Raw genomic sequence first — 26,833 nt, forward strand, 5'->3', positions numbered from 1 at the left:
ACGGTGCCCTTAGTTAGCGTTCCTCGTTTTCGATTTTACTTCTTTTCCGTTATTATATTATATTATTTTCCCTGTTCCTTGCTCCTGCTTTTTTCTTCACCGCGTTGTCCTGAGAATAACTAGTACTTGACCAGTTTGAGCTTCGTTTTTTGTTTTGGTAAAATGAGAGAAAAAGACGGAGAGAGCGCTACAAACATACATCACAGAAAGGAAAGAGAAAAGAAAGACAGAAAAGTGCTGCGCAGCCAAACAGGATGAACAAGATGCAATAGGATAAAGAGCTTTTCAGTTTATTTAATTTATTATATCTCCATATTTCATCGGCGGCAGGGAGGTTTACCCAATTGATGCCACTCTGCATTGCTGTGTTCAATGCTTTCCAAGGTTGTTTCTTCGTGTCCCTTTTTAGAAAATGGTTATCTATCTATTACCTGGGCAAAGCAAGCTTTTCTGTCTTCGCTTCAGATGCTTTTACTTGGATGGCTAATATGACTCCAGCAATCGCGTCTCTAATTGCATGAAACAAACCTCAAGTCCGTGCGTAGGCGAGAAAATATCACTCTTGCTCCGATGGTGAACGGAAGAAATGAGGAGATTGATAACTTCCCAGGAGACCTTACCATGTGGGATCAACTGACGGGTGTTGAAATGCCCTAATTTTTTTCTTTTTCTTTTCTTTTTTGTTTACCTAGTCCCAATTCTACCACTAAACTGTAATTTTATCAAAAGCTAACCAGGTCACCAGTTTAATGTTTCGTCTCGCAATTTCGATATCTCCTTACCAATTGGGAACTCGAGAAAAGGTTGCAATCAATTCCGCCAAATATGCGGGATGGCCACCACCTTGTTTCTAATGCGAGTCGGAATCGGAGAGGATTGGATTCCTCTTTCATTCTCTAGTAGACTCGGGAGAGTCAACATGCCCATGAATAGCTGGCTTTTTGGTCTGATTTGGGGGAATCTCTGGTTATCCCCGATGATACGGCCACTTCACCCATTTCCGGATTGGGAGACTTGCTGATTAAAATTGATAGGGGACTTTATCGGGTTAATAATACCGTTTTTGTCATGAGACTAGGCAGTTCGATAACCCGAATAGAAGTTTGGCAGCGAAGTGACCACCCCTGCTGGTTCCCTTCACCAGAGAGATACACAAGCAGTTATCCAAATCACAAATTCACCGCCACCAGAAGCAAATTCCAACGACTCTCGTTTTACCTACTTCTACCAAACCCGTCTAATACTAAAGGCCGTTAATTGGGTGTTTAGCAATGAAGCCTTGCTGCTGGCTGCCGACTTTTCAGCCGACAAACGGGTATGAAACCCTAACGACTTCGAAGCTAAACAAGATCATTGATCTGAATTTGATCCTCCTCTTATCCTCATTGCAATTTGACTGTATTTGAGCAGTGGGTTGCCGACGCTTGGTGTTGCATATGCTGAGCAGAAATATTGACGGACCGTGTAGCGGATATTTCTGGTTCATCTGATCTCATCTATTGCAATAATAGGTGCCTGAATGAATGGAAATGAGGATTTGAGGGAGATCCTTCAGCTGATTGATGATTTGTGTCTGAAAGCGAAAGTTGAATATTGGAGAGAGATGAAATGTGGCAGACAGAGGACAACTTGCAAGATATCATATCTATTATCTTAATATACCTTTTCACTTCTCAGATGATAAATGCGTTCACACCTCAATTGTGGAAATAAAACAAGTCATTACTTTTCTAATTGAATGGTATGTGGTCCATACACATACTATAGAAGATAATCACATATATATATATACAGACCAACTCAAAACTCTAATGCCTTGATATGTATTCATCCTCAAACCACATATTTCCTCAATATTAACATTTTAACCAGATTTCTTTTCTCTTCAAACGCCCGGGACCAAATATTTTCTCCCTTAGGGGATGGTTACCTTATTAAACCCACCTCATAGTTATCACAGCTCTACAACGTTTATATCAACGAAATTGGCGGGACCATTCGAGCTGACTGCGGCGATGCCGCAGCTATAATTTCTATTGACACCTGAAGCGCTCAGATGACCACACCTGCTATACGGGCTTGCGCAGCTGGTGGTGCAGACTTCCTGGAGGGTGTCTTGATCGACCGGGTCGAACGAGCCTTGGGTGCCAATTGGTGCACCTTGCCTGCCACAGCTGTACACATCGCCCGAGCCGGACTCTGGTACCACGATCCCATCGACTTGCTTGGTAGAGATTTCATCGTCCTCGTGGTCGTTGGCATAGATAGAATTTCCCACCGTGCGAGGGCTGAGGGAGAGGCAAATAGCGCATCAAATTAGCGGGGTCGGCTCATCTTCTCACGCACTCACTATCTTTCCATCTTTATGAAAAGCATTGCCCGGGGGCTATATGGTAGTAGGACATTAATTGCATACTGTCACAGCTGAGAATTTTGAGTTGCGAGGGGCCCTTCAAGATCGTTTGTTAAATGCATGTTAATCCAGTTGTCGAACCCCATTGTGGCAATGAGGTTTGGAATATAAATATGAATGAAACCAACCGGTTTGATTGGCAAGCACGGGGAGTCAGACTGTGATTTTGAACGAGGAAACTGATGCCTGGGAATCTTTGATATTGATCAATATGAAAAGGGCAACCGTTTCCACATTAATGCCCTACGAGCCGACTCCTTTTCCGGATCGCAAAGAAAGGTCAGACTGCGTTAGTCCAACGGTTGAATTCAATTCTGGTTTCCAAGAGAATGGGAGCATATAGCCTGAGAGTTTCCGCGACAAATCCGTCTTTGATTTTACCTTCTTGGGGGCTTTCCTGGTTGCTTGAACCTAAATTTAAACACGCATTTATGCCGATATATGGAGTAGCTGCTCCTCATATCAACGTGGATGATGCCTTCCCCGAGTCCACTCCTAACAGGTTCTGAAAAGCGTTTGGTTAGCATCCGAGGGTAAAATAAAAGCAGGTTTCTCCCAAATCGAGCAGCAGGGTGGGATGGAGACGTGCGGCAATCAGAAAGCAGAGCCATATATATTTCAATATGGAGGATATACTCTGAATTTCAATCCATTCCATAAAGTCTACAAAACAATATGTCAGTTAGCAGGGTACAATCCATGCCACGAGGCTCCTCAAAAGGGGTTCTCAGAAACAGTGGGGAATTGAGGATACCTATCGGGGACTATTCGCTTTGAGGCCTTGTATGTTTATGGACCCCAATGCCGTATCAGCTGCTGTACAGGCATCACTAGGCAGCCTTTCAACGCTCTAGCTGGCAGCTAGATATGGCAACTGTAATGCTGCTATTTGACGGGATAACTGAAGAATATTGGGTTCAGTCCTATCATCATTCCGACTCCAGAGGATATTGCAACCTGCTGGTGTTCCTCAACGAACATTGGAACGAAGGTCTTCATCGTGAAAGCATTATGCCCCTTGCTTCCTGTCAACATTGAGGATTGATTTCTCTTCCCGATGTTTCCTTACTCGCGTACGCTCATTCAAGCGATATGCGTTGCTGATCGGAGTTGGTGCCTGAGGACGAGTATTGTGGCGGACGTAAAGCTTGCGAAAACAGAATTTTCTGCCACCCCCTGAAAAGTAGTAGCAAAACACTGCAAAAATAACCAAAATATCCACATATCTCTAGAATCATTCAAATATCATCCAATTCATTCAAATACACACCTTTATCATCAAATATGCACCTTTATCATCAAATCTGTCAATATACCCCCCCAGCTCAGCAAATTTATCATCAATGAGATTGTATGTCTTCTAAATAATGATTATATATCTGCTCAGATTGTGTGGATCATTGAGTGTCATCTGATCACTGTATATCAAATTCAACAAAATATTCACTGCTTTGAAACTGCTAGAAGTCCTCATTCAACATAGAATATAAAGTCAAAAATCACATCAGATATCTTATCAGATTTAAAGAATTTTTTTGAGATATATTCAACTGTATATCACAATAAGACTATCTGCTTTATGAAAAATGAATTTGATGTTGATATTCATTCTCAATTAATATCTAAATTGTTGAAGAAACTGAATTTGATACAGAAAAAGATGATTAATTATTACAATTATCATTTATAAAATCTGCTAATTTATCAGTTCTATTTGATATAGATTGAATTTATAATCACTTAATATAATAAAGAACTTCAAGCTGAATAATATATTCAAGTTACTCAGTATCAATCTGATCAATTTATATTTTTAGATGAGAGTGCTGTAAATGAATATACTGCAGATTAATAATATAAATAATCAAACAGAGAATTCTTTTATTATATTAGAAGACTCTATAAATAATCTCACAGATGATCAATTTTATCTGCAATAAATATCAATGAATATCTTGATTAGACTGGCCGCCGGGACCATGAATTACACATTTGGTTTGGTTTGGTTTGGTCCCAGTCCATTTCTTGGCATGATTTTAGTGAGACCAGGACCAGAATGGGAGTGTAAAGTGACTAGAATTATCAAAACATGAGTGAAATGGGACTAAAAAATCTTGATATTCCATGTAAAGTGACTGACTATCAAAATCAGAACATGATCTGGGACTGATCATGATTTTGACTCAAGTTTGGTCCCATTCTGATGATTATATAATACATCAATCTGATGATATGATTGGTGGAGATATTACCTCTATCTTGCTTAGTGCTGCTGCCAACCTACCCACCGCTGCCAATCTACCCACCGCCGCCAACCTACCTACCGCTGCCAATCTACCTACTGCTGCCAACCTATCTATCACTGCTAATCTATCACTGCTAATCTATCACTGCTAATCTATCGCTGCCAACCTACCTACCACTGCCAACCTACCTACCACTGCCAACCTATCTATCGCTGCCAACCTATATAGGGTAAATCATGGTCCCATTTGGTCCCATTTTGTAAAATGGGACCAAATGGGACCAGAATCACTAATTTATTAGTAAAACATGATCTGGGACTAGATTTATAATATAAACAGTGTAAAGTGACTAATTTGCTAAACACTATATGGGACCAGGACTAAGATATCTAATAATGGGACTGAGGAAAAATTTGGTCCCAGTCCCATGCATGGTCACACGGCCAGTCTAATCTTGATTATGATATATATCAGAGATTCTATAATACAGAGAGATTCAATAAATTTGTATATATTCAGATACTGTTCAAATGTCAACAAGATTATCACTATTTAGTGATAAATAATTACTTTTTTTATTATTTATAAGCACTGTGAGATCTCTGCAGAGAAGCTGATATTGAATTTTTATTCTTATCTTCATATTCTTCTGATTATAATTCTATAGAGAAATCATTTCATACATTGAAAGAATGAATTAGAAGATACAGATATTAGTTAGAGAATCAGTTTAATAAAGATTTTAAAGTCTTCTTACATCATACAGTTGAGAACTTTATAAGAGAAAAAGATATAAAAGAATATTTCAGATCTGTTTATATAGAATAGTATTGTAAAATCTAGAAAGATTCAGATTGCAATTCAATTATAATAATATATAATATCTAAGTTTCAAATTCAGAAGTAGAAGCAGTATGAAGTCTGCTGTTATCACTATAAATAATAAATAAAGACAATTTAATCTTCTTCAATTATAACTGTCAGATAGAACTCTTTAATTTATTTCTTATTATCAAGAATATATTCATTTCAATATTCAACTGAATCATCTGCTCATTTATTATTATCTATATATAATTCAGTTCAAATTCTTCATTCTAAATAATACTCTTTGCAGTTAAAAGAGCTTCTACTCTTTGAGATCTCTCTATCATCAATTAATTGAAGAACTCATCAATAAATAGATTTACATATTTATCAAACTGAGAAATTGAACTATTTCAAATAGAAGACAGATTTGAATTCAACAATAGATTTGAATTTAATGATAGATTTGAATTCAACAGTAAATTTGAATTCAATAGTAGATTTAAATTCAACAGCAGATTTGAATTCAATGATAAATTTGAATTCAATTCTTCTATATCTTTCATTTCTTTCATTATATATTTCATCATTATTACATTGATTATCTTATTTAAAGATACAATATTAGATGAAGAAGAAGTTGAGAGAGAGAAAATAACTACTGATATCTGAAATATCTATATAGAAGAATTAGAAGCAGAGATAGATTTATTTTTTCATTTCTTCTTCTTTTTTCTATTTATTAATCTTTTTATCATCTTTCTTGACAGATTTTTAACTGTTGTATATTTATATTCAATATCATCTATTCAACTGATAATCTCACTACTCAGAAGTTGAATATAAGTATTATCAAAAATCATTCAACAAATACTCTGCTCAAAGTTATAACAATTTATCTTTTGATAATATCAGTGAGCAGTTATCTCACATTCAATCTGTAAAAAATTATATTTATTTGATTATCAATTTCAAGCCTTCTTCAGCTGCTGACTAGTGACTGTGAATCTTGTATATATAGATAACAGCTTTTCATCATCAGATATTTTATAAATTCAAAGAAATTTGACAGAATAATAGAGAGAGAATTTAATAGATGATGAGATTACTTCTTCTTTGACATCTAATACTCTTTTTAATATCAATGTCTGAATTGTTAATTGTGAATTCAACACTTCAATGAAAGCTGCAGAATTATATATTATAGAGATGTTTGAGAATAGAGTTGAAATATCAAGAAAATTAAAAGAGATGATAATCTCAATACTAAATTCACTCATCTTCTTTTTATATAACTTCTTCAAAAGAGTAATAATCTCTCTTCAATCTGTCTTCTTCTTAAGGATGATTTTGATTAAAGATTTATATTTATTTGATAAGATGACTGCTATACAATTTACAACTTCTATCTTCTTACAGTTCTGTTTTATAACATACTCTTCAGCTATTCTTTTTACAGTATATTAAATACAATAGAAACTGACAGTTATATTATTTATTGTGATATTTTATAACTTGATCTTTATAGACTTCTTTATTTTATTAATAATCACTTATTCATACAGTCTGAATGAAATTTCAGACTCAGAGATAGATATTTGCAGAAATTGAGAATCTTCTGACTGTATCTTCTTCTTCTTCTTCTTCTTCTTCTTCTTCTTCTCATCATCAGTTGAATTCTTGTTATTATCTGAAATATCTGAAATAGATGATTTGAGCAGATGAAGATACAGAGTAGTTGAAGTTCTTTTATAAGCTTATAAGACAGTAGAACAGTGAGTGTTGTGAGACATATTGACAGATTTGATAATAAAGATGTGTATTTGATGATAAAGATGTGTATTTGAATGAATTGGATGATATTTGAATGATTCTAGAGATATGTGGATATTTTGATTATTTTTGTGGTGTTTTGCTACTACTTTTCAGGGGGTGGCAGAAAATTCTGTTTTCGCAAGCTTTACGTCCGCCACAATATTGGGCTTGCACGTACTTTTTGAAACCAAACAGGGCTTCTTTTGGAAAATGGGCTCCTCAAAATGGAGCTGTGGCAACATCTCCTTCCCCAGCTTGCTGCGAGGACATATGTTCGTCTCTGGATGTTGTCAAACACATTCGTATTTCTAAACTCGACTGAGGTCATCCATATTCTCAAAACATATATCCTATTACTGTTGTCTCCAGCTTTCGGAGGCAGCACAAATAGAAAACAACGACACGGGGAAGAGAGGGAAAGGAGAAACAACCGCGACCCAAGTTCATGGCGTGGAGAAATCTTCCCCAACTCGAGATTTAGCCTCGCTGGCGCTGAGTTAGACATCCTAACAACCAGAGCGTGGTATGGATTTCAACGACAATCCATTTCCATCTCAAAATATCACTCGCCCAAAGCCAATAGCACAGTTTTGACAATTGACTGTCTGACTCTTTCAAGGAATACGAATGAATATGGTCAGAGATCTACCAGATGCTACTTCGATCAGCCTGAAGATATGTGTTATAGATAACCCAGTATCTTATTGCTATTACCACCATGGACTCTCTCCTCGGGTCCAACCATGGTGAAGTTTCATCAAAATCAGCCCTGCGCTGGCTAGCAGCTGCATGGTCCCTGGGATCTGTGCCGTTCCTTAATGATAGAACGCATTCATGGCCACTCGGCAGAAGTACAAAAGGTACCCTGGTTATCCCCCCTGCATAAAAAGGAGATGTGTTAATAAATTAGAAGAGCGCAGATTTGAATTGGATAGCTCACACTTGGGATCAACCAGGAGCGCCAAATCAATCGAGTGGGATGATATATATATTTGATACAAGCTACGTCCCCAATTTTCCTTGATAAGGGGGTTTGTGCTGATATTTTGAAAAGATGCTGGGATGCTGGGATTCCCCGGCATCCCTATACTTATGCCCGTTGGGAGGACGTGTTCAACAGCTTATTGCATATTTGGAGCCCCCTTTTCTATTTCTTTTTCTCCTCTTCTTTTCCTTCTTCTTTTCTCTTTGAGACTAGATGACATTCAGAGTCAGGTAAGATATAAAATTGGTGAAACCCTTAATTATGTATGGGCCTAAAATTTCGCTTATGGGCAGAATATTTACACAACGACGGAAAGTTCGAATGGGAAATATCCACAAAGTGATGAATATGAGCCCATCAACTTGGATGGTACTGCGATTTAAGGAACTAATCAAGTGGCAACACGTAGTGCGACACTTCCCGTATCCTACTACTGTACGTGAATGTCTGCTCAGGCCCCTGTTTTCACATATTCCCGAGGATTTCAAACCAAGGATGAAACTTCTCCTGTACGTATGTATTGAAATGATCGTTTATATCAAAAGCATTACATAGTAGATCAATATGACAGTGAGCTTCCGTTAATACAGCGATGACAGAAAGAGAAAAAAAAAACATGATTGTTTCTCATAGTCCAGAATTTGTTTGCAAGCGATTGTATACAGCTACGAGTGACCAAGAAGATGATTACCCCCATCTGCTCACCCTCTTCTCTGTATTTCACCCCTATACCCTGAGCCAGGCGGTGTGCTGCGTGCTCAATATGAAGGATACCAACCGATGCCCGCTTTTCCCTCATAATATGGAGAAGACATCATGTTAAAATATGGAGAAGACATCATGTTAATTTATGGCCAATCAAACATCCGTCCGCAGCATCCCTTGACTGCTCCGCGAGTGTCCTCGTTACGGCGCAAAATAAAATCCATATGCAAGCATGTAATCCTGCGTACAACGTGTCGTTAAAGGGTACGTATTCATGCATCCCGCATGCATCCACACACGTTTCTTAGTCCCCATGTAGCATTTTTCATAGTTGCATCTGTTGTCATCCATTCCCTTCCAGGAAGGGGGACGGAAAGTTCCCGATTCTCATTTCCGTTTCGCTTTTCACGAAGAAAACCTTGATTTTGACTTTATTTTGTAAGAGTAAAGAAAGTCAGGACAATTGCCGACAGTAATGAATAATAAACGGGATTCCCCGATACGGCGTTCTCCTTCCAATGCATGTGCGGGCCCTGGGATAACGGGGATCAAAGCGCACCACGTACCGCGTCCAATATGTTTCTATACGGACCTATACTGATCATCCGTCGCATGGCGGGATGCCAAAGCTCGCCTGCTGAACGCCTTTATTTGTCAGCACAGGGACTGTCCAAACATGTACTGTACCTCTCTCCGATAATACGAACCCGAGGAAGAAGAAAAAGAATCGGGGTCTTCGCTTTAACTCACAGACAAAAAAAATTCGCCCCGTGGCTTTCTTAAGTGCCGGTGGGTGGGGGGGGGGGGGGGCGCCAGTAAGTACATGTACATAAATATACAAAGTACCTGCTCCTCCCCCTTGCAACCTCCTTCATCATACATAGCCACTGCGAGTCATACGAAACGCAAATGTCCCCGATTTTGCCGCCCGCCCCGGCTCCCATTGTTCGTCTCCACGGCAGCCTGCGCGGAGAACATCCCTGGCCCTGGAAAGAAGCTCAACTTCTTCCCGCCTCCCGTTTTTCCGCCCCTGTGGCCTCCCCCAATCGCTACAGCCCAGGCCCAGTTTCCGCCTTCCCGCTCTCCTTTTCCTTCCGATTTACACTTTTTTTGCCTTTCGCTTACATGTACGCCTTATCGGGGAGGGAGCCGCTCATCTAAACCTCCCCTGATGATTGCGAGTCATCATGGGCTTGTGCATTATTTGCACACGTGGGCCGGATAGGAGATGCTCGCGCCAAGGTCAAATATATAAAAAAAGTTTGTGTTTCTTTTACTTTTCAAGGTTAGATTTCCTTGCTTTGGGGAATTTGGCGTTTGCGCCAAATTCCCGGGTATTCGGGGATTGCTTTCGGGAGTCTTTAACCAAGATCGAGAAACGGCATATCGAAAGGATGCAAGTCGGGACGAATGACTGTGTTTTCGCGTTATTGATGCGTGTCACCGGCAAAGGATTGGCGCACGAAGGCAAATTTTTCTTCCGGGGGGGGAAATAACAAGGAATAACTATTGAGAATCAACATCAACATCAAAAATTGAAGGGTAGTTGATTAATTTTAAAGTTTCGGAAATTTGCAGGCAAAGAACTTTGCTTGAGAGACAAGAGTTTTAACTTGCGTACAGGCATTTCAGGTACGCCTTCCCTCCGCGGTAAATATAATTTTTTCCCTATCCTTGAACCAGCGCGATCTTCGTTTGGCCTCTTCACTCATCCCTCTGCTCCTGTGTAATCTCCGCTTGTCAGATCTCCATCCATGCTAGCAGCAATGCGTAGGGCGAACCCCACCCACCTCGCCATGAATTTTCTAGAAGGATTCTAGAAGCCTTCCGCGTGACTGAAGTCTCAGTTCTGTATATTAAAAAAAAAATAAACATTTTCGTCCTGGGAAAAGTGGCTTGTTTGTTATGATGTCACGTCTTCCTGGTTACGTTATTTTTTTCCCTTTGCCTGGTCCAGGGTACATATGGACATTACATCGCGTTATGTTGTAGTTACATTTTTCTCTTGACGGAGGAGGAAGAAGGGAAGCGGACGCCGTGCAGTTGGATGCACGTAAAATAAAGTCGGACAAGCAGCTGCTGATGGCAGGCTTCTGGAATTTCCGTGGTGCAACATGGGTATTGTAATATATTACTGGTATCGCTCATACCCTGCGCCGCTAGTATTCGTGTACGCAGTATGTATGCTCGTATGTCCGTATGGGCGTTTACATGTAATCTCCATAGGGCTCAGCGCTCTCTGGCGCCGAATTCCTGTCCTGATATTGACGAATAGGAGCGCCTAATTTCCGAGGGAGCAACAAGCTCTCCAAGAAGGATGGAATGTCGGGAATGTGTTCTCTTCCCAAGCCCTATCAACGGTCGATTTAATTGGGCTTCCGCTTGGCCCAACCAGGCCAATCCTGTTGTCGAAGCGCTTGCCATAGAAAAAAAAAACACCCGTCGCATTTGGGGTTGGCAGCTTTCTCTCCTGGCTTACAGCCAATAAATACGGCAATCTGAGGGGGAAAATGTGAGCTATTCGAAAAAAGAAAGATATATCCTCCCACAAATCATTATTTATCATGTTTGGCGGTGTTCTTTTCTTGTTGGGTGGTTTTTTTCTTTCCTTTTTTCCCTGTTTCCCTCCCCCTCTTTTCTTCTTTGGTCCCTGTTCTTCCTTGCTTTCGTTCGTTCCTTCTTTCAATGTTCTCGCTAGGATCTTAGGCTTCTCTCGATTTCTCCGAAATCGGCCTGTGGCGCGCATATACGGGGTGAATGCATGAAGAATAACGACGATGGTTGAATGAGCTCCAAGACGTGACATTTCCAAATAATAGCAGCGCCATCTTTCTTCCGCTTCTTCCTTCTCTTCTATCCATCATCATGATTTAATATTCATTTTCGCTCGCCCCATTTCCACTGCTCGGTTCGTGTCCTAGTAACTATACGGGGGGGGGTTTCGACGCAAGCATTTCTGATTGAACTTGGCTAGAGGCCTTGGCCTTGAGGCGTAAGTTTAGCAAGGGTGCCGATGATATCCAATCAACATCCCACTGGGCTTTTTTAAGGCACGGCTTGACAATCCGTTGTCGCTTCGATGCCCCCCAGCTGAACTCAAATAAAGTCCCGGCCGGATGATTTTTGCTTATCTTCCCAAGCGTGGACAGCCTGGCAGTGCTCGATTGGTCGACCCGCAAACGCCAGGGCGCTGGTGGTCGATGGATCAACTTTTTGACACTAACCTCGGTGCTTTTTTTTATTATTTATTTTGCTTGCTCCCGCCGCTGGCGTCATTATTTTCACTTTTTCTTGGCTTGACTTTGTCTTCTTTATTTTGAGAAAAAAACCGTGTCCGTTTGCGTCCAAGAATGATGGGGGGTTTTTTTGGTTCATGGATGTTTGTTTTTTTTTTTTTCCTTCTCCGCTTCAACCCAGCCACTGTTTATCGTAATTATGTTGTGAAACCAACATCAAACACACCTCGCTAATAATGCATCGGGAAAAAAATCAGAGGTTTTATTTTCTCTGCGCAAGTTGCAGTTGCAGTTGCAGCTGTCGTTGTAGATGCGGCGACTCCTGTTTGTGGCTAGTGTTTGTATTTCTCCTTTCTCCTGTGGTGTCACCTTCCTTAAAAACCTTCTGCGAGTCTCCATGTACTTACTTACCAGTAATAATAATAATAATAATAATAACCAGAATAGTAATAACTAGTTAACCGTCATCCACAAATTCTGTCAATATCGTTGATCAGCGAATTTCAGCCCTCACACTTTCCCGATTGCAAAACGAGCAGCACTACCACTACCGCATCGGACAGCGTATTACTCGCTTACGCGGTACACTGAATGCACGCTGGGACCCTTTGCGGTGAACAACAAGAACGCGACGATGGGAAAGCGGCGAGGGGGGGAATGCCAAGGACTTCGAGAATGATTCGATACGTGGTGGTGGGTCTGGAAGATGGCCTCTAAAAACCACGCCGCTATTCTAACTGTATGGAGGGTACATAATACCACCATGAATGAAAAGAAAAAAAAAAAAAATTCTCCGCTGCCGGACAAAGAGAGTGGCACGGGGTTGAACATCGTTGTTGCTAAGAGAGTTAGCGGCATAACATGAGGATTATCATTTGAGGAGCCTATTTATTGAGGCCATTGAGAAGTCATGACCTCCCCCTAACATTGCTTTATATGGCACCGATGAGAGAGAGGCTCTCGCAGATTTGTATCTTTGACAAAAGCCAACAAAAGATTGATGTGGCCCTGGTGGAAAATTGTCAGGTCGGCCCCAGTACATCGGCATCTTCCAGTCTCCTTCATTAGTATATGTTCTCTCTGTGGCAAAGCAGTGGACAAGGGAACATTCATAATTTTTCCGGGAAAAAAAATGAACAAAATACGGTTTGGGTGGCGAGAAGGGAGAAGGGAGAAGAAAACAAACAGCGGGAGAAGGACAAAACTTCAATATATATAATTATAGATAGATAATAGATAGATACTTTTTCCCCCCAATGGTTTCATTCCATTCATTTCTTCTTGTATGCTTCCGCGCCCTGGAGCTTGACAGAGACTATTACGTCAACATATGGGAGGTCCCTCCCGTGCCTATTGGTATTGTGGTTATTCAGTGCTGCCCCTTGGGCCTCATCCGTTAGAGGTGACTCCTCCTCCGTAAGTGTAATTCAGGAAACATGGGGGAATTCCCGTAACAATCCGTTCCCAAGCGCTAAACACAACCATCGTAATCCAACTCGCCACGCCCACGGGTTTCCAATTCTGTGACCGGTGATCTGCGCTGCCATCTTGATGGTGATGATGACGATGATGATGATGACGATGAATTTATTACTGAGTTAAGCGGCCTTGACAACAACAAACCAAAGAAAATTGGGGCTTTTTCTTTTTTTTGGCTTATTATTTTTAGGGCGTGTTAGGGCCGTGACCGGGGAGACAAAAAAGGTTCGAAGCCCCAATTTTCAGTTCAAGGATCCTTCTTGGTTGTTTCGGTTTTGCTCCAGCATGGAGAACGAACCGAACTCTGTGGCGGCTGGGCGCCAAGGCCGGGATTCGTTGGGCTCTGATGGGGGTTTGTATATTGTATTTGTCTGTCCTGTCTATCTTCTTTTTCTTGTTGATGACGTGATATCTCAAGAGAGTTGGTCAACTTAGTTAACTGAGTTAACGGGAGATATGATCTGACGTGATTGTTATATCCATAGTGAGTCCATGGATTGTCTGATTACTGTGTTCCCTGGATGTTTCGTCCAGGATTCACAATCTCCAGCCCTAACGGGAAACCTTGGCTCGACTTCCCAATGCGGCATGTATCTCCGTGATTAACCTGTCTGGCAAGCATTCGGCTACACTCCGCTGATTCTCAGTGTTGCTAGGGCCGGCGGGCTGGTTGTTGTGATTTGTCTCGATTGTGGTGAGGATGAGGGTGGAGAACTGAGAAGGTCTTGGCAAGTGAGCAGCAGGCTGAGAGAGGCAAACGCCGTTGTTAAAAAAAAAAAAAAAGAAAAGAAAAGAAAAAGAAAACAAAAAGAAGCAAGAAAGAAAAAGAAAAAAACGGAAAACAGCCAACGAACATGCAAAGAAAAGACGAAGAACAAGAGACCGAAGACCGAAGCGTGCGCCGCGAGGGGTGTCGTCCAAGCCACCAGGTCTTGATTGCAGATTGGCCTTGCGCTAATCGTGGATCTCCGTATTCTGTATTTTTGGGCGAATACGCATGTTCATCGTTGGTGGACAAACTCTGAGCACAGAAAGTCTCCAACCTACCTGAAATCCTGTCTATCTCGGGTTTGTTGGTTTTGTCGGGTTTGTCGGTTTGTCGGTTTGTCGGTTTGTTCATACTTTTTGCTCAACTGAGAAGGCTGGATACCTGCAGCGTCCCTGTGGCAAAGTAAGGTAATCTACGTCATTTTCTGATAGGATGCCAGTGGTTTATTTTGCCATCCATTTTCAAAGCTCTTGTATCCGGGAGAGATCCTGGGTGACTGATTTCCCCTTCAGGTAGTTCCTCTGGAGTCTGGAAGGCGAGGTTCTCGCCACGCGCTCGAAGGTGGACGTGATTGATGCTTGATATCCTGGTGCTGTTGGGGGGAGGTCTTTGTTCAACCAAGCCAGCCCCAGATGGCCACACCCGAACCCGGTTTGTTTGCACCATCAGTAATAAGCCAAGAGTTAGATTTGAGCGGTTTTAAAGCAGGGCCATCCCAACCTGCTTTCTCAACTGGTGACTGAAGGGGAGCCGTTGGTTTTTGGTGGATGGTTTGCAATTGCATCAAATCTTCAGTGTCCCTCCCAACCCATCGCAAAACGATGCCGCGGGCGTTTGCAATAACGTGATTGGCACGAAAGTCAGGATAGGATACAAAGGCAATTAAGTTAAGTTCAAGTTATTTAGTGAGTTAACTAACAATGAAACTTTAGACCTGTTACGTAAGAAAGACGTAACTGGACAGCTAGTTAGCCAGCGAGTTAGTTGACTTGAGTCTTTAGCTACAATTTTGGCTTGGTCAATGTGGAGCTCCCTCTGGGTAAAATAATGGCCTTTCTCAGGTCATATGCAGATCGGAGTTACAAGTGGAATTAGGGATTAGAAGTGAAGATGGGGTTATGGTTGGAGTTACGCGCAAGGGCGTGGATGAAGAGGGAAACCAGAGAGATGCCAGTCAGGCATACATAGTTAGCTACAGTTGAAACATCACTATTAGGTGCCCCGTAGCTTAAAGCACAACAAAAAGGCGTGCATAGTTGTAAAGGAGATAAGAAAAGGAACCTTGGAAGCAAGAAACCGCAGCATTTGTTGTTGCTGTTGATGATGATACAATGATACAATGATACGATGATACCCAAAACCCACGTTCTGACACCATACGGAATCGTAATATTCTAGAACGAATTAAATTACCGAACCCCTGTAATACCCGGTACCACCCCATGTCAGCGCCAACCGACCTGGCAGGGAACGCTGCGAAGGAACTGGCTTTGACTTCCACGCCTTCCAAGGATCCGCCGCCGCCGCCGACCTGCGTTGCCGTTTCTACTCTGCGTACACACACACACACTCACTCACTCACGGACACACTCGGCCAACACAGAGACACCGCAAGAGCAAGACACGGCGGAGATCAGACAGACTTCATCACGCAACGCCCGCCCTCTTCCCTCGCTCGCTCTGGCTTGATCTTCGTCTCACGGCTGATATCGCTTATTCCGCCTGCGTCTTCAAATTCCTTTTATTCTCCACTGTTCCCACTCCCTCGTGATCTCTGTCTCTCTATTCCTGCTGTCCACTGTGCATTCCCCGTCTGACTCGGTGTGCTCTTCTCCACCAAACACTACACTATATATATACACACACGCGCGCGCACACGCACACACACACACACACACACACATATATATATATACATATCTATCTCCCTCTGTTGATATCTCGTTTCCTCTTCGAATAATTCAGTCCCCTCCCCTTTCCCCCAATAGATATCAGTCGTTTCTGTCCGCTATTCCGCCACGAAAAGCCAGCGCCTTTTGGACAGGCTGCGTCTGAAAGACTCTCTGTGTGTGTTTCCCTGAGGGCTTCGTTGGATATGCCTAACCCGTCCCTTACTTATCTTCGACGCCAATAATTATTGCTCACACGACATTTCCACAGCTCGCTACACGGGCTCCTATACCAAGATACACCGTCTGGAATTCTCGAATTACCTGGTTCCTCAGGCCTTGGGTCTTGAGTAGGTATCCTTGGGGGCTAGAATACCGCCAATAAAAGCAAAGGATTTAAAAAGTGATATAACGATTTTGATGGTCAGGCGCTCTTGTTGGCGTTGAACAAAAAAAAAATACCTGTTGTGTGGATCAAAGGAAAACGTCTCAACCTGCAACAACAGCTGGAAACCGGGGTGGGAAGCCCTGTGGGGAATAGAGTCCGGAAACAGGCTCGAAGGAATAGGAAGCAGACCAGGCTCTGTCGTTGTCTGGGCGCAATGATTACGGGCACATCGCGATACTCTGCGCTCTTGTTCCGGACCCCCACCCCTGACCATACGCCTCAACTGTCACCCGCTCCCTCAGATAGTGACTCGGACGACGATAACGCGATGGAAGGCTGGCACTCGAACACCAGACCACTCAGCCTTGCTATCCCCTCTTCCGGCACTCGACCGACCCTGGACGATGTACTGTCCGGCGTTTCACCGCCGCCCTACACACTCTCTGCTTTCATGGCTTTCCTTTCTCAGAACCATTGTTTAGAGACCCTCGAATTTACGATGGAGGCGAAGCGGTATCAGGACAATTATTACGCCGACCCCTCACGAACACAACATCTCTGTAAGCTCTTCCAGAGGATATTGACAGCATACATCTTTCCTGCATCTCCACGCGAGATCAACGTATCTAGTGAGGTCAGAGACGACCTCCTAAGCCATTCAAACTCACCCACTCCACCTCGGCCAGAAACACTCGATTCCGCCGTCAGGAGGATGCGAGATCTAATGGAAGAGTCTATATTCCTTCCGTTTCTACACAGCCAAAGTCCACCTGCGATAACACCACATTCGCCCTATGATGAAACAAAAGCGGAGGATGATTCCCAAATGCCCCGCCATTCTTCCATGCGCCGGCAACTCTCACCCCAGTCGTCGTTTGCCTCGCCACGCTCGCCTGTTGCCGGATACTCTCTACCATCCAACACGTCAGTGGGCCGGTCGGAATCCCGAAGCTCGGGCCAAAGCTATTCCCCAACCAGTGGTGACTTTGCGTCCGCCAACACTGATGATTCTGGAAGCATGACATCCAATCCTAGTTCGGGTGAACTAATGACGCCACCAACAACCCCGTCGTATAGCGACGTTGGATTGCATGCTGGGACGCAGGGGCAGAGCCATAGTCCCAAAGCAAGACCGGAAAATTCATGGAAGAAAATGGGGTTGAAGCTTGGTTGGAAAAAGCGGCCAGGAGGTGGAGGGGGTGCTGGATCGAGGGATGGCCGGTCCCCTCCAACTGAAGAGGATTAAGAGCGGGCCCTTTTTTGATAGACCACCAATCATGCTCATACTCTCAAAACTCCTGTTTTTATGGATACTATTACGACCACCGCTACGGCCGCCACTACCGCGACTTCTTCCTACATGAGCGTTGCATATGAAGGGCATTCTCGCCATCCCTCCTCCTCCCCCTCATCACACACTTTCGTCTCACCCACACATCCACTCAGCTCCTCTCTTCTCCCATTTTGTCTCAATGCCGTTCCCGCATCCTCCCTGCTCTGGCTTCTGTTTTCCTTAATCTGCATATTACACGCATATTTGGTCTTTTGTTTTTCTGTCGGTTTGCATTATATACGGGCTGGTATGTTCTCACAGACGTGTTTTCCCTTTCTCGCTCTCTCTCTCTCTCTTTTTGGTTTTTCTTTCTTTTTTCTGAATGCCTGAGGCATGTATCCAATTACGTGCGTTTACGTTGATGTTAAATAGCGTGCGATTCCCTCTCCTATTTTTTGCTTTGTTTCCTTTACCCCCCCCCCCCCTCCCCCTTTTTTTTCCTTCTTAATCCTAAACAAAAGGAGGCTCACGTTTCATAAGCTCTTTCCACGTAGTCCCAACGTTCAACTCAAACATCTATTTTTTTGTCTCTCATCCCCATCTACGTTTGGCGGGCTTAGGCCATGCACGGCCTTTTGCGTAATGTTTATACCTAACTTAGGTCTTAACGAGAAACCTGAGATTTGTTTTGGAATTTATTAAACCTTTTTCGCCTTATCTACTAACCCCCCTCCCCATTCCCCCTCCCCAACCCATATTTTTGTTTTTGGTATTTATTTTTTTTTAACGTAACGAAACGGGTATCATGAAATTTAGTTAGAATAATATTCTTGCCCACCTTTCTTATGACCGATTTTCTTTTCGTTAAAACTACTTTACTTAACCAACTACTGTCGAGATTAGATCAAAAGCACGAAGAGTAAGTAAGTAGCGCGCTAACCGCTGCACCGCACGGTCCCGCACTGCTTTTCTATCTTTCCTTCTAACCTTGCCGCGGGGAAAGGGGGAAGGAAGGCAATACCAATATATATATATACAAAGGAGCAAATATCGGCGCTTTTCTTTTCTCTTTCATTTTTTTTCTTCTTGTGCGGCGACGATTAATTTGCCGTAGATAACTCGTGGTTTGAGATAAAGAGAGATTTGATTTAATCAATCAATCAATCAATCAACTGATTGAAGTTAGCAATAACCAATAAACCAAGTTCGAGTCCGAGTCCAAGTCCATTCGAGATCTTCCACGTAGCGCGGGCTTACATCAAACAAACTCTTGATGACGCAATGTTTGGTTAGGTTAGGTAGGCATGGAGGATTGCGGACAATTTACATACACTCAGAGTTGCTAACTATCATATAGTAGTACACTTATTAACAATGAATGAAAACAATTCCGGGCGATGGAATTCTAAATATCGTATCAATGAGAGTCTGGAAAAAAAAAAAAAAAAAAAAAAAAAACTACGAGAGCACTACTAAGTTATTGCAGGCAGTAGTACACTACAGGCGAGGAAAAGGGGAGATCTCGATCGTCCCGGGTACGCACACTACAGCCGTGTACTCATTGTTTGCCGACTCCCAGCAGTCGTGAGTATCAAAAGAAGTTTACGGCGGAAGGGGAGCCTGAGAAAAGCGGTTTTTGCGCCCCTGTGCGCGGCTGCCTAAACTTGTTTGTGGCGTGGCCATGAAATATATGTATGATATAACTAACTATGATATGAAACCGAGAGAGAGAGGACGATTGATCATTTGGAATTCGACCCGGAATCCCATTTTTTTTCCTTCTTTGTTTTTTACTCCGTCAAACGACGGAGGTTCAGCTTTTTCCCCGGATAGAACCTAAATGCGAATCCTTCAAACGAGTATTAGTTATCCATGTTCTTACGTACAGGGTATTGCTAACTGGCATGCGCATCCAGAACGTAATCCTCGTCAGGCCGACATGGGTTGGCCGGTGGCGCTTCTATGGCCAGGTTTTTGTGAGCCGTAGAAATCGTGCCATTGGTGGTTTGACCGGGGAGATAAGATAACCGGCGTCCTATGTAGGTGATATGAAACACGTGGAGGTCACCCACCAGTCTGATTATGCTGTCCGGGACGGAAAATTGAGGCATATTCTCACTCCACCACCTCAAACCTCCTCGCGGGTCGAGTCTCCAGGGAGGGCGTGGCAACGTCCCACCCAGCATCCGTTAGCATTCCGATCTGGTCTGCGAAGCTCGCAGAATGGGCGCATAGCGTGGATTCGAGGATCGAGAACATCGTGTCTGGGTCGGTAAGGTTGGAGACGGAAACACTTTCATTTCGTTGTTTCGATTTATCTTCCTCCTCCTTCTCCACCGTGCTCACGTTGATCCTATCAGCTTCTTCTCGCCTCAGATCCGTTAAGCGCTTCGCAACTATCAGCGCATGACTCCAGGCCTTGAGCTGCGATATAGGGGTCACATTATTCTTCAAGACTATGGTCCCCTTTTTATGAATGGGGTTGAACCATAGGACATACTCCTCCTTTTCAAACAGGCGTAGAAGTTTGTAAATATCAATTCCAACGTCACGAATGGAATTTGCTCCATGTGTAGAGCCACGCAGTAACTCCTGGAACGAACCCCCTATTTGACAATATCCCAGAGCCGCGGGGGATGCTTTCCAGCGGAGAATCCCATCGCGCTCGAAGATTCTTTCGCATTTAGATGCCTCCGTTGGGGTGAGGACACTACCTTTTTCGAAGAGAGTTGAGAAAACGATGTTGGCTCGTTGGCGATTCAAAGTGGTCATGTTGACTGAGCGCACCGCGGCGTAGTTCGTCGAGAGGTGTACTAGGAGGAGAAGCAGCAAAGTCGTCCACGTTGCGAAAGGGGTGGATATGTGTGAGACAACGACGCTTCCGCACTGTAATCGCGCCAGTTAGCCATAGCATGCATCCCAAGGTGGCCAGTTATGTGTGTGTCGCCCCATTTCCTCACCAGCATTCCTAAGAGAGATATCACTGTTTCTTGGCTTGAATCTTTCTGGAGCTTTTGGTCAGCATCAGAGAAAAGGAACGGAAAGCCCCGTTGGGCGGCCCCTGAAATGGCGATCACCAACACATTAGGAAAACGCACAGCATTTAACTCCCCCAAATTCCCCCACTTCGCAAAATGACTGCTCAAACTCGCTTTCGAACTCCCAGCAGCCACCCCACAGAGCGCTCTTAAAACGCTCGAAAAGGCCAAAACTACAACCCTCAGGCGCTTCGGGAGTGCTGGAGAAAGACAATCGAAGATCAACGCCGAATCATTCAGGACGTCAGCAGCAAGCCTATACATCTTGCATTCAGGCTCGAGAGACGTCCCTAGACGATGGGCGAACAGTATTGTAGCTATCCTGCCCATGCTGTCTTGAAGGACGCTATGCAACAGCGCTACTGTTGGGGATGCGGATGCATCTCCTACTCCAACACCTAACAAAGGAAAAGGGTTTATTTTTACATGTTCTCATTGTTTGATGGATCTTGATGTGTAGAATACCTTGTAATACAGCCCGGGACGCCAGCAGTCCGGCAATTGAACTTGAGAACGCCTGAAGCGAATCCTAAACAGCTGTTAAACCTGGGGAAAGCTTCATTTCGTGGTAGTGGTGGAATACATACATATATTTGATAACTTGGAAAGATTCAGATACGTGCACACGGGAGGTAGTCAGCTTTAGCCCGTCCAACACGAGACAAGAAATCAAATGAAGGCATATCGTTGGGCGACAACACGAGCATAGCTGTTCGCTGCTCGCTGCTCGCTGCTCATGTGAAAACATATATTCTTTCTCTTCCTTGAAAAATTTTCAGACCAAAAAATTGGAGACTACTAATCGCAACGAAGCAAAACAACGCGCGTTGGACGTGTTTAACAGAGCGAAGAGAGGAGTAGCTCACTCTAGATAATCGTCGCTGACGCTATGCGGGTATCCCACCGGTAGAAAAACATTGAGCAGCGAAGCGAGATACGATGATGAGTCCTTTCGTGAAGGCAGCTAAGGGCAAGGGCAAGGGCAAAGGCAAGGGCAAAGTCAGCATTTGATAAGATAAGAATGCGGCTCTGCTGGTGAGGATCAATATTTCCTAATCGGGCCAAAGGTGCAACAACCACCGTTGCAGGTGGTAATAAGATCTGTCTGGGTGTTCTGATGTGGGAAATATGGCACGAGTTGCAGGGGATTCCACAGGGCTTGATGTCCAGATAGTGGAGCAGTGGATGCGTTTTATGTACAGTATGCCACTCCAGCATGAAGGCAATGGTTGTTCAGATTATTAGATGCACAGTACATGTATATCTGGATACACGCTCCTGGTATAGTTATGGAGGGATAGGAGGTGAAAAGGTAAAGGCTCTATATAGTATAAAAGAAATGTGGACATACAACAATATCGACTCTCCGCCGTTCATGACGAACGCCAGAAGAATCTGGGGTACGGAATTGGGTTGGATCGCTAGTCGTGGAGTATATGTATGTAGCCGTTGGCGCACCGATTTCATTCGTTTCCTTGACAGTTATCACATCATTGATGGGTGCCATTGTATTTTCTTGATTGGCTTAACCTGAGATGCATTGGTTTTTTGCTAGGAGTAGGGGCAAATTGTTGAGGTAGATGTTGAGGTTCCGGATTCGAGGTTGGGGGTGATTGTCTTGATTACGCATTGTGATTTGCTGAAGCTTGTGCTTCCAAGCTTGTTAGGGCTGCAGAACCAGTAAGTTCTGGTGATGTCGATTGGTTGTGGGGAGAGCGTAGCCTCTGTTTTTCTTTTTCTTTTCCGATATTTTCTTGCTCTTTCTTTCCATTTGTTTTGACTCATCTACGAAGTAAGCTGCTTGGTATGCCTCCAGGGAATGAATATTCCAATTAGTAGTAGGTTTAAGTAGTAATATTTGTTGAGCAGACAGTACCGTACACCCTATCTGACAAAGAATGTAATTGCAGGAAGAGAGCCTGGCCTACCAAAACAGTATTCATAACAGAATTGGCCCCAATCACCCGCTTGGAAAAATGGCGATATTTCACGACAAACAAACCAGCAACGCCTATTAGTAAATGATGAGATAGCAGTAGTAACAAAAACTGAGTTGATATTGTCCCTTCCTCCCCAGAACACATGATACCGTGAGGAAAACCAATTTGTAATATCCACACCATAGAAAATTGGTGATACAGCAGCGGCAATTCGATGAGGATGAATTGTGAGCTGGAAAATAGAGGGTATCGAGGAGGGCGACATTGTCGGCTGCCCAATGCTAAGGAGCCAGCCTGGTGGGGTTATTTTCGAGACCTTCTAAGCGCTCTTCCCTGGAGTGCCAGAGGAACTGCGAGTGTCCCACATGCATTCATATATAGGAAAGACAGCATATCATCACTTGTAGCCCCATATATTCATGCAAACAGGCTAGCGCCGCCGGTCTCGACAGCATCAATTTCTTCTTGCGACCAGGTCAGGCGTCTGAATCTTTCAGGAAGCTCATTTCGATCGAAGTATTCGCCCTTCTTCGGCTCCACGGACCCGAGCGATGCACCAGGTTGGCCTCCAATGGCCCCGCCGTAGATTCCGTTCGTTTGCGCCGAGTAGTTCAGCGGGCCATGCTGCTGGGCCTTGGCTCTGTAGGTGGCGAATGATTCGGGCAGCTCAGAGGAAGGGGAGGCAGGATGGGCCCGGGGAGAGTGGTCAACGGATTCTGGCGAAAGCATTTTGGGTTAGTTTCAAGGTTGATGTCGGAAGAAGCGGGTTTCCCTCCTTTGGCGGTTGCATACTGGGAACAGTGCGCTTTCCAATGAACTTAATCAGTGGAGCTCTGGCAGCGGCGGCTTGCTGCAAAAGAGATGAAGCACGCATGGTATTTTGCTGAAGTTGTGGGGGAAGACGTCGCGGCTTGAAGGTTCCAGTCGGGGCGCAGAGCCAGTGGCAGATACTGGAAGGAGATGGATAAGAATAATATGCTGGTTGGCCTCTTTCTTGATCTCTGTCTCTTCTGCCAGCTGTGGAATTGATTGTCTGCGAGGCAGAGAGGAGAGAAGGGAAAGAGGAAGATGAAGAGGTGGAGGAAGAAGTGGAGGAAGAGGTGAGGCAGATGGTGGCCGGAATCAGTTTTCGTTGACTACTCGGGTTATGAATAAGCAGGACCAGGGGCGAGATAAGGGTGCAGCAGTAGCGCGCTGTCAATTATCGTCGGCAAACTTCGAAGATGCGCATCATTTATCGCAGAGTAGCGTGAGTAGGAATCTGCACTATTTAATTTTTCCCCAGCCCTCTCTCGAGAACCCGGCAACGTAGCAACTTCAGGGATTTTTCACACCGCCGGGGTGGCTCACCAACCACTGGCAACTAAGTTTCCACGCCGCCGAACATTCCGAGTCGACTTACTGCCCCACCATACGCTTACCATCGCTTTCCACCAATTTCTTCGGTATCTTCGAAGCTGGCCTCTCCGATAATATTAAATCCATATCTCCACGGCACTGACTCTATCAAGTGGTGTCAGGATGAAAATGGACTGACAGTCGCCTTGTCACTAAATACGAGACCATTCTGCTCTCTTTCCTTCACCATATCCGTTGGATGCTCGACTCTATCCGCCTTCGCTGACCCTAGTGATTCCATAGTCTGACGCTGTGAGTGCTGAAAAGTTAATATTCCGCGATCGACGGCCATCTTCACAAGGGGTAGGTAGTTCCATGAATGGAAAAGGCAAAAGAGTGAGCGCCTTGAGTCCGAGCTCGATGAGCACAACACCAATCACGCCGAGGGCTACATGGATTCTCCACAAGAATAGCTCCAGCATGCACGCCGATATAGCTGTTAGCACGCCCTTTGATGCCTTCCAAGATACGAGCATGCCATAGAGCTGCTTTTTCTCCGCCTTATCCTTCATATGGCTTCCCATTGCGTCTCCAGGAATGTCGAGGTTGAAGTCATACTTGCTCCGAACTGGAATACCAGAGTACACTGCTAACCGGGCTACGACAGCTATTATTGAGAGTAAACCCTAAATCCTTTGTTTCACTCTTTGAACGAGTTCGTAGTCTCGTAGATCAATTTTCTAGACTGCCTTCTATCAGCATTGTAGAGTACAACTCGATCTCGCTTTAGAAAGAGAGGTAGATTGGCAGATAGAGATCATACAGACAGTCCCGTTCATGCCAAAGAAATCCCTCTCTATCCGTACATCCAATGTAAAAGGAGCTTGCCAGTCCGCTTCAAACTTGCGTCTTCATATTTATCACGTGTTCCTGATCCCGCTGGGCTTGGCTGAATATCGACCGAAAGCACGGACAAAATCCTCCTGCGAATAATTCCATACACACATAAACTCAAATTTTCAATTGAGCAAGCTAGTTAACTCTGGCTGGAGCTAGTTACATTAGTTATCTCTGTTGTCCCTCCGTCTCATCTGCCCATCACCTACCTTATCTTCCTATTAATTATCTAGCTCCAGTCGCCTCGGCCAGAGGAAGGACAACTCCTTTTCCCGAACCAAAGCTTAAACGCCCCATTCCACCTTTGGGACATGACAAGTGACACTTCCAAATGAGAATCAAAATACTAAGCAACGATAATAATAATAGAGAATAATAAACCATCTGGAAGTCCTTTGGAAGCCCACGTCGATATCACATGCATGAACTACTGCTCTTCGCTCCGGTTCCAGCGAAGCAACACCATGATTTGCTGCAGCAGCTCTCTGGTCTAACTGCAATGCAGCCAACTCGCATTTTTGAGAGACATCTAGTTTTCAAGGCATACAGAAAACCTGGTTTCGTTAAAACAAGGCCGGGTGGCAGCCAGGATGTACAGGCTCCCGAAACCCAGAGGCTGAATAAGCTCCTGAATGGAGGCCTATACTATATGCAGGTCGTGGGAAATGTCCGAGAACGAGACTTTGGCTCTGTGACAGCTTCTACTTCTTCGCCATCGGATGCTCTTGCCCAAGGTTCGGGTGAGGGCGGTGAGGGCACTCAGCATGGTCAGGAAGCATTGCCGCCGACGACGACAAGGAATGGAGCTGCCGCCGCCGCCGCTGCCGCGAAAGGGGGCTATGTAGCGGCGGATCAGTCATGGAGATTGGAGTTCAAGGATACCCCGGAGGCTGGGGCTAGATTCGGTGTCACGACACGGTTTGTGGAGAATTCGAACCTCCCTTCTGGAAATATCCTTCCTGAGATGAATGCTTGGGGATTTAAGTTAGTTTCCCCCTCGCTTCTTCCCTGGTTTTAAAATCTATATCTCGACTAGGCAAAGCTCTAACTTGTTCACTTTAGCTACGTCTCTGAATACGTTGTCGAAGGTTATAGGTTTATACTAGACGACATAGTATTATTTCTGCATCGTGTGCTAGTTTTCCCACCAGGTCATGAAAGTGGCAGTGGTGGTGGCACGACAACGCTGGCGCCAACTGAATATCTTCCTCCATTAGATCAAATGCTGCTGCTGGATACGAGCGGTGCATATGTTTTACAGGCCTCTATTACAGCTCAGGACAGCGGGAATCCAGACATGTTGAAGGCGAATTCTCAACGACTTTTGGGGTTGAAAGAGCATTTGAAATCTGTTGTGAAGCTGGAGCCTAAAGATAGGCTTTCCCTTGATAAGAGGGTGAAGTGAAATACCATACCAACATTTGCTCGAATGAGGTCAGGATTTGGTTTTTTGGGGATGAAACCCTCTTTTGAGGGCAACCGAAATGTATATTGCTTCAGATTTAGCGTTGACGCCAGTTGACACCAATTTCCAGTCATCAGCTATCGAATCCCATAAAATGAAGAGTGCCTATGGACTGTGTATCTTCCGTCTTTTCCTAAATGTAGGCAGCCA

General features: G+C 44.0%; 7 protein-coding genes across 7 annotated transcripts; 2 read left to right on the plus strand and 5 right to left on the minus strand.

The window, feature by feature from the left end:
* Positions 1-1,954: 1,954 nt before the first annotated feature.
* On the minus strand, positions 1,955-3,394 carry HCBG_02383 (uncharacterized protein; the record flags this gene model as incomplete). Its single annotated transcript, XM_045429432.1, has 5 exons — positions 1,955-2,288; positions 2,351-2,386; positions 2,795-2,918; positions 3,050-3,076; positions 3,316-3,394. The coding sequence occupies 5 exons, from the start codon at positions 3,392-3,394 to the stop codon at positions 1,955-1,957; spliced, it is 600 nt and encodes a 199-aa protein (XP_045289327.1).
* Positions 3,395-15,897: 12,503 nt separating this feature from the next.
* On the plus strand, positions 15,898-17,978 carry HCBG_02384 (a-agglutinin core protein AGA1; the record flags this gene model as incomplete). The annotated part of the gene is made up of 4 exons (XM_045429433.1): positions 15,898-16,009; positions 16,444-16,520; positions 16,616-16,694; positions 16,825-17,978. The coding sequence occupies 4 exons, from the start codon at positions 15,898-15,900 to the stop codon at positions 17,976-17,978; spliced, it is 1,422 nt and encodes a 473-aa protein (XP_045289328.1).
* A 1,817-nt stretch (positions 17,979-19,795) lies between these two features.
* HCBG_02385 (DUF647 domain-containing protein) lies at positions 19,796-21,373 on the minus strand (the record flags this gene model as incomplete). Its single annotated transcript, XM_045429434.1, has 4 exons — positions 19,796-19,854; positions 19,906-20,090; positions 20,125-20,891; positions 20,966-21,373. The coding sequence occupies 4 exons, from the start codon at positions 21,371-21,373 to the stop codon at positions 19,796-19,798; spliced, it is 1,419 nt and encodes a 472-aa protein (XP_045289329.1).
* Positions 21,374-21,905: 532 nt separating this feature from the next.
* HCBG_02386 (uncharacterized protein) lies at positions 21,906-22,550 on the minus strand (the record flags this gene model as incomplete). The annotated part of the gene is made up of 2 exons (XM_045429435.1): positions 21,906-22,007; positions 22,395-22,550. 2 exons carry the CDS (start codon positions 22,548-22,550, stop codon positions 21,906-21,908), a joined length of 258 nt encoding a protein of 85 aa, XP_045289330.1.
* A 329-nt stretch (positions 22,551-22,879) lies between these two features.
* HCBG_02387 (uncharacterized protein) lies at positions 22,880-24,020 on the minus strand (the record flags this gene model as incomplete). The annotated part of the gene is made up of 2 exons (XM_045429436.1): positions 22,880-23,699; positions 23,776-24,020. 2 exons carry the CDS (start codon positions 23,855-23,857, stop codon positions 23,401-23,403), a joined length of 381 nt encoding a protein of 126 aa, XP_045289331.1.
* Positions 24,021-24,590: 570 nt separating this feature from the next.
* On the minus strand, positions 24,591-25,160 carry HCBG_02388 (uncharacterized protein; the record flags this gene model as incomplete). The annotated part of the gene is made up of 2 exons (XM_045429437.1): positions 24,591-24,988; positions 25,145-25,160. 2 exons carry the CDS (start codon positions 25,158-25,160, stop codon positions 24,591-24,593), a joined length of 414 nt encoding a protein of 137 aa, XP_045289332.1.
* Positions 25,161-25,717: 557 nt separating this feature from the next.
* HCBG_02389 (uncharacterized protein) lies at positions 25,718-26,623 on the plus strand (the record flags this gene model as incomplete). Its single annotated transcript, XM_045429438.1, has 2 exons — positions 25,718-26,202; positions 26,281-26,623. The coding sequence occupies 2 exons, from the start codon at positions 25,718-25,720 to the stop codon at positions 26,621-26,623; spliced, it is 828 nt and encodes a 275-aa protein (XP_045289333.1).
* Between the last annotated feature and the right edge of the window lie 210 nt (positions 26,624-26,833).

This window comes from Histoplasma capsulatum (genome assembly GCF_000150115.1).
Source record: "Histoplasma capsulatum G186AR genomic scaffold supercont2.3, whole genome shotgun sequence".
Taxonomy (NCBI): domain Eukaryota; kingdom Fungi; phylum Ascomycota; class Eurotiomycetes; order Onygenales; family Ajellomycetaceae; genus Histoplasma; species Histoplasma capsulatum.